General features: G+C 34.7%; 1 protein-coding gene and 1 non-coding gene across 2 annotated transcripts; one reads left to right on the forward strand and one right to left on the reverse strand.

The window, feature by feature from the left end:
- The first annotated feature begins 553 nt into the window (after positions 1-553).
- Positions 554-7,344, forward strand: LOC112791993 (uncharacterized). The gene is made up of 14 exons (XM_025835062.3): positions 554-829; positions 917-1,205; positions 1,536-1,720; positions 1,835-1,970; positions 2,178-2,390; positions 2,604-2,701; positions 3,319-3,424; positions 3,598-3,703; positions 4,408-4,501; positions 4,928-5,127; positions 5,366-5,465; positions 5,593-5,709; positions 6,122-6,178; positions 7,008-7,344. The coding sequence occupies exons 1-14, from the start codon at positions 749-751 to the stop codon at positions 7,119-7,121; spliced, it is 1,896 nt and encodes a 631-aa protein (XP_025690847.1). The 5' UTR covers positions 554-748; the 3' UTR covers positions 7,122-7,344.
- TRNAT-CGU (transfer RNA threonine (anticodon CGU)) lies at positions 557-628 on the reverse strand. Its single transcript has one exon. It is a non-coding gene; the product is annotated as a tRNA-Thr (tRNA).
- Positions 7,345-7,695: the final 351 nt, after the last annotated feature.

Consider the following 7,695-nt stretch of genomic DNA (forward strand, 5'->3'; position numbering starts at 1 on the left):
TTAAAGACTGTGAATGACATCTATTTAAAGACATCTTCTAGCCTTATCTCGTTTACAGTAAAGAGAAATTTGATTGTGAATGACATCTATTTAAAGACGTCTCCCAGTCTTATCTCGTTTACAGTAAAGAGAGAGATTTATTTCGATAATTATTTTTTAAAATATTTATTTTATCATAGTTTTTTTATTTATTAACATAAAAAATCTCACTGAAAATAAAATATAAATAATAAATACACAAAAAATAATATTTTTATATTTTGTTTAATGATAAATTAAATAATAAAAAGAATAAAGTTATAAAAATATAATTTATTCTTATTTTTTTTCATACAACATTTAGAAAGAAAAATATATATTAACTATAAACTTCAGCATCTCTAAAAAAAAATTCAGGCTTGGGAGTCACAAAAAAAATATTCAGGCTTGGGCGCTCCGGGTTAACTCCATCGGTCCATCATAGAAAGTTACAAACACTACACAAGTCTACAACCAAAAGCAGGCGCCAACAAACGGGACCATAAAACAACGACAGTGAGAGCTCGAGTAAAACGAAAGCTCCCGGCGAGGATCGAACTCGCGACCTTTCGCTTACGAAGCGAACGCACTACCACTATGCTACGGAAGCAGCTGTTGAGAGAGGAATTCAAGATTACTATTTTAAACCTAACTAAACGCTCCGAATCAATCAAATTCAAAACCCCAACGAAAACCACAATCGTAGCAGTAGCAGCCAAGCAGGGCGGAGATGTGCGGAATCGCATTGATTGTCTCTGCCATTCGCATCACCTCATCCTCCTTAACATCCCCACCTCCTGCAACTGAGAAAGTAAGCTCAATTCAAAGTTTCAACTGTTACTGCCATTCTTTCTTTTTTACGCCGTTTAAAGTTGCTTGCTCATGTTTATTTTTACAGCTGTCGTTCTCCGTGGATGACGTCAAGGAAGCTCTCCGGAGAAGGGGTCCCGATAGTTTAGGTGTAAAGAAAGTCTCCCTGCAACGCAGCGTTTTGGGGAGAAACCATATCTCATCGTCCTTCATAGCAGCAGGTGATGAAGGACAGGAATTCTGTTCTCAAGGGAATGATAATAATGGAGAATGTACGGCGCAGCTTCATTTCATTGGTGCAACTTTGCAGCTCAGGGGAAGCAATCCTCTTGTTCAGCCTCTCGTAGATGCATCTGGAAATGTTCTTGTGTATAATGGTACTGGAACATTTTACATCTTATATATATGTTTTTCATAATCATTTTAGATTATATATGTTATATGAATGAGACTCTGGTTGCGTTGCAAGCACTATTGTCTCACGGCTGCAATTGTAGTTGCCTGGCAATTTAAAACTACTGTATATATAGCCAACCACCATGTGTCAATGTGTGAAATGTCTTATCAGTTTATCTTTATGGTTTTGCTCTGTGTTATTGGTTGTGTTTTCTATTTATTTATATATCTGAGGGATATGTCTCGCTTTGTTTTTCATCTTGGTGAGTAGTGAATCATTTTAGGTTTTGATTTTTATTGTGCCTCTTTAGGTGAGATTTTTGGAGGACTTGACATTGCAAGTGATTGCAATGATGCTGAATTCCTCTTGCAAACTCTAGGAAGGTGTTGCTCCTGTGGTTATTGTGCTACCGCACAGTGTGCTAGAAGTGGGAAGAGTACTGTTCCAGATGTTCTTTCTACTATTAAAGGGCCGTGGGCTATCATCTATTGGCAGGTAACTCGAAGTGGTAAGTTTCTGTTTGTCCAAATTTTGGGCTCTATCTGTTTCTTCTGCGCGAATCATGAAGTTTGAGGTGGTACCTTCTTTTTTCATTTTGGTCTTTTGTAGGATAGTTCACGGACTCTCTGGTTTGGCCGAGATGCATTTGGTAGAAGGAGCCTCCTTGTTCACTGGCCTACACAAGATGACTGCACCTTCCTGCTTTCTTCTGTCTCACCTATTTTTCCTACTGAGCAGACCTCTGGTATTTTCCTTCTATGGAGCATATTTGGTTAATCTTCTACTTATGCTTCACTTTCTGTGAACTAGACTTATTTGGATAGATTATATTTGTCTTTCATAAACTATGTAGGCTATTTTCTACTTATGTTTCACTTCCGGTTGTGCAGGTTATTGAATTTGTAAATTAAAGCTTTTGACAATTGGGCTTATTTATAGTAATTTGCTGCAGAGTATGAAACACATAATGGACTCAGTTGTCCTAGTTACTGGGAGGAGCTACCATGTGGGATATATAGTCTGGATGTGGATGGTTCAAAATCAAATGGACATATGGCTGGTGAGCTCAAGCTACATGAATACACAAATTCCATGTTAAAGGAACTTATTAAGTGGGAGAGAACTTCCATTGAACCCAACTCTGAAGACCTGCAGATATACAAATGTAAGTTTTTTAACAGGGAAACACAATGTGCATTCTGCTTCTTAAGAGGCAGTTCCATGTGATAAAGGTGTTATCATATATTAATGCCGAATGCTCCATTTAATTATTGGAAAATTTAATTCCTAGTATATGTTCCAACCCCTTTTGTACTTTTTGGCAATTTGGTTGTTTTTAGTTTTATTAGATTGTGACATCTTCGTCTTGACTAAGCAGGCTCAACTCAGTCAACAATTCCAGTGCCAGCTCATGTTTTGCTAAATGCTTTACACGAGTCTGTGTTGCGGCGTACTTCAATGTATACAATATACCAGGTCTCTGATTTGATGGAAATTGGATTACTGACATTGAATATGAATGTTGCTGATATGATTTATGTCTTTTGTGGCTTTTGTCTGTGATAAATGGTAGTAACAGGATATGTTCTTACTAGTCTGTTTGTTAAGATGTTTTCAGCTGTGGGGATATTTGATAGCTTGTTTGATGGATGAATGATTTTAGCTCTAACTGAATGTAATTGACACAAGGAAACTTACAGTGTTTCCTGAAAGGTTATTTCATGGTGAAGGGCTCCCAGTTAGATTACACCACGTGCTGAGTGAAAATCGACGAACTTAGCTACCCTGATAACCCTTGAGTCCTTGATTATTGACATTAAATCAGATTCAATCTAAGACCACTGCATAGCATTTTATTAGACGTTTTTCACACAACCAATTATTGAATTGGAAGTTCCTTTCATGTCAATCATACCCATAAAACTTAACAGTAATCTAAAACCTTTTTAGATATATGGATCATATATCTGATGTGATTGCCATGGAGGACCTTTGAGTTTATGCTTGAACTGTCAATGTTTTCCACTTTTCCTTCTGTCAATATTATTTATATTTGCCAGGATTAATTGAAATATTTGGATTTGATTGCACAGGTATCGAGTACTAAAGAGAACTTTGTTCCTGTGGCCATTCTTTTCTCTGGTGGTCTGGATTCTATGATACTTGCAGCATTATTAGATCAATGCCTAGATCAAAGTTGTGAGTGCTTCTCAATAGGCTTCATTTGATTTCTTTGCTGTTACTTTACATAATCCTAGTTAGTTAATTATCTGGTTAGAAACACATGGAGTAGAACTAGTTGAGTTGGCAACGTTTTTTGTTTTGAAGATTTCAATTGAGCTGATTGCTTAATCTTTCTTTTGTGTTGGCAGATCAAATTGATCTACTTAATGTAAGCTTTGATGGTCAGTTTGCTCCAGATAGAATATCTGCCAAGGCTGGGTTAAAAGAACTGAAAAGAGTTGCACCTTCCAGAAGGTATGCAATGCTAACTGAAGTTTTTCATGGGCCTGTCTTACTTTCTGTTTTCTAGTTTCTTGTTAGAAAATATAGGTATGAATTGTTTTACATTTTCCTTTAGGTATTATATTTTTGGTCTATGCATTAACTTGAGTATCTTTTGCTATTATGTACTGAATAGTTTTTAAACTCAAGCTGAGTAATATTGAATTGTATCTATTGTCTTTCCTGTTGAAGATTTTGTGAAAGAAAAAGAATGTTTTATTTCTACTGAAGTCTGCGAATAATCTCTCTTCCATTGTTATGGACGTTGAAAATTGGTGACTGATGACATCAGTTTACTGGGAAATTTTGCTTTGTCACCGTTGGTAATGACTTACAAAAGTAATCGAATTTCAAATAGAAATGTATTCAACCAATACTTGCAGAAACGTATCAACATTGAATAGATAAAAGTTAACGAGTTTGTGATTTGAAGATGAATAAATTTAATGAGATTTTAGTTTCGATTTTAGAAAATGTCATTGCCAGAAACTTAAGCTGGGAGGTGAGAATTTGGATCTCTCATGTATATTTGAACATGAGAGGATACAAATTCATTAGGTAAAGGAACATGTAGATCAAATACAGTGGTTTTAAAACTATATCTAGTTTACTCTGTAATATGGAGTCTCTTATTTTTGCTTTATTCTGATTATGCATCTTGGGCACTGTACACACAGGTGGAGACTTGTGGAGATTGATTCTGAATTGTCAGACTTGGTGTTCGAAACTAGTCATGTTATGTCACTCATAAATCCTGCTAATACCTACATGGTACCAGTTAATCCTGTGAACCAATATTTATTTTTTTAGTCTGTCATTTAAGTAATTATGTTAATTTATATTACCACCTGATTCTCTAAGGTAACCTATGTTGCACCAATGCAGATACAAGTATTAAATATGATACTATGATACGTAAATCCAGGAATTTTATTAAAAAGTCTGTCACATATTTAAGAAGTTTAAGGTAACAGTATTTCGTATGGTACAAATACATGAGTAAAAATGAAGCTTTTGTGCATCATAGAAGTATATAAAGTAATATAAAAAGTTACTTATAATGCAATAACATGAACTACAAACTCAAGTCAAAGATATATACCTTTTATCGAAGTATCCCCGAAACTCATTTTCTAAGTTTCCAGACTCACTCTACTATTTCTGATCTGGTGATGTGTGGTTTCCACATCGTTTCAGGACCTTAATATTGGAATAGCTTTATGGCTCGCTGCTGGTGGTGATGGATGGGTGTCTGGTGCAAATATAGATGATAATGATGATGAAAATCCTGCACGAGCCAAGTATAAGTCCACTGCAAGGATTCTCCTTGTTGGTTCTGGCGCTGATGAACAATGTGCTGGGTATGGTCGACATAGAACAAGTTATAGACGAGGAAGGTATTACTATGATACTGATGAATTGTGTTTTAACATTATATACAAGGACAAGACTTAAAATTATAAAATTCATGATTCCATGTTGTAGAGAATGAAATTCTTTTCCCTTTTAGATTTTCCTGGATGATATAATTTTCTAGTTTTGTGCATTTGTGATTTGTTGTTGTGCTTTCTTTCATATTGACATTTGTGAATCGTCATTTCAATGCATCCTGATGGTATAATATGCCTTTATCAGTTGGCTGGGGCTACATGAGGAAATGAAACTAGACATGCAAAGAATCTGGAAACGAAATTTAGGGAGAGATGATAGATGTATTGCTGATAATGGAAAGGAGGTAATGTTCACTTTTATATACAAGAAAAATCAATGTTCTTGATTTTGTAGACCGACCAGTTACCCCCCCCCCCCCCCCCTTTTCTTCTGTTTTTCCTTGTTTCTAATAAAGTATATTTTTCTTTCAGGCTAGATTTCCATTCTTGGATGAGGATGTGATTAGGGTTTTGCTCAACTTTCCTTTGTGGGAGATTGCCAATCTTGATCAACCTAGTGGCCTCGGTGATAAAAGGATTTTAAGAGAGGTATTGCTGTTTTATTTTTGTGTTTCAAAGATGCATTTACTCCCATGTTTTTGAATGTCATGCACTTGTGCATGGATATACATTTTGTCGGACATTTTAAGGCTGACTGGCATTACTTCCTCGAGACTTTTTTGAATCATTGACTCAGCTTAATAAAAAATGTTATGTGCGGTTGGTAACAAAATTTTATGCTTGCGAATGGGAATGACTTGGAACTTTGGTGCTGATACCTGAACTGAGTCTATAGAGTGGAAACACTTTTGGTCTAAATAGCCAATTGATGTTAGTATCTGAAAAACTTTCTTACTGCACTGAGATTATTGTGCCAAATCAATCTCATTTCTGTCTGAAGAAAGAAACAAGAAACGATTTCTAACGACTTGGACGTTACTGTTGTACGTGTTTCTTGAAGGTTGCAGGATTGCTTGGTTTGAACGAGGCAGCAATTCTGCCAAAACGGGCAATCCAGGTATGCATATCTAAACTCCACGGTTCTGAATTTACGTTATATGTATGAAATCAACAGTTGGGTAGTGAATCTTTACACAACCATTGGGGGAAACAGTATAGTCTTTGAGTGCTTGCAATTTTTCAAGGCATTTGTAATCAGCTTTGGTGCCTATCTGAATAATAAAATTGAGAGCTCTGTGATTTTTTTTAGTTTTGGTCCATTTTCGGGATCCTAATGTAGTAATGTTCTATAGAAATCTACAAGGACTCGTTTTCTACTTGGCTATTTGCCCTTTTCAAATGTCAACGAGAAACTTGGTGCTCTTCCCCTAGGGATGAGTTAGGCGAGTTGGAGTTTTCGAGGGAAACGCTTGAATATTGCAGAGGATTTCATCTTACTCTCAGGGTGTGTGTGGTTGGGGGAACTATAAATAATTCCTAGGAATTTTAAGATGGGAATATCATATTCCCATGTTTGGTTCAAAGTTTGAAAAGTTATTTCCAAGCAGGTTTGATTTCAAAGAATCAAAATACCATCATTTCAATTCCCACCTTCTTCCTGGATATATTTGATTCCTATGGGAATGGAATCTGAATAACAAAGTAATATTTGAACCACACACACCCTTAAAGTCAAGGACCTTCTGTTTCCCCCATTTTCCTCCAAGATCCCAACTTGCAAATATACCCTTCGTAATATTTCAACAACACTTGGACGGGATGCAACACCACTGCAGGTGGTTGACAATGACTATAATTTATATTAAGTTGGAACATTTATTTGGCCCTGCTAGAAATGGCTACTCTTGAACTTTAATTGATTTTCCTTTACTACTCTATGTATGTAGTTTGGCTCTAGAATCGCAAGGGAATCAAATCGAAAGAACTTTGGGAGTAATCGAGCAGCAAATCAGGCTTCTGCAGGCAGTGTTAGGATTGATAAAAGATCGAACTATAGTTGATCCATTTAGGTCTCAAGTTAATTTTCTAATATATTTATCATCAATAGACCACACGTCTCAGGGTCATTACAAATGCCTGCCCATTTAGAAAAATTGTTTAAACTGTTTGGGTAAGTAGATATTGGGTTTGTTTATTTGCGAGAAGAATTTTTTCAGAAGTAGAAGTAGAAAAATATTTTGTATTTGAATATATTTATAAAAGTTTTTTCTATTAGCATTATAAGCAACAGTTACAAATATATAAATTTTGTTTTAATAAAATTACAATAATGTTCATGAATGAAAAATACTTATATAACATGATATTTCAAATAAGCGTGTCTGTAGAAGTGTTTTTTTTTTTGTTATTTTTATTAGCACAAAAAGATATAGAAAATATGTATGTCGGACTGAAATAAATTGAGTGTAATATTTTTTGAAAAAAGTATTTTTTTTATTTTTTTAAAAATATTTATTTTAATGAATAAAAATTATTTTATATTTAGATAGATTATTTTAAAAAAAAATTTAAGTATTAAAAATATTTTTTGTTTTTATTTTTTTTAATAAAAATATTTTTTTAAAAGACGTATCT

This window comes from Arachis hypogaea, chromosome 13 (genome assembly GCF_003086295.3).
Source record: "Arachis hypogaea cultivar Tifrunner chromosome 13, arahy.Tifrunner.gnm2.J5K5, whole genome shotgun sequence".
Taxonomy (NCBI): Eukaryota; Viridiplantae; Streptophyta; class Magnoliopsida; order Fabales; family Fabaceae; genus Arachis; species Arachis hypogaea.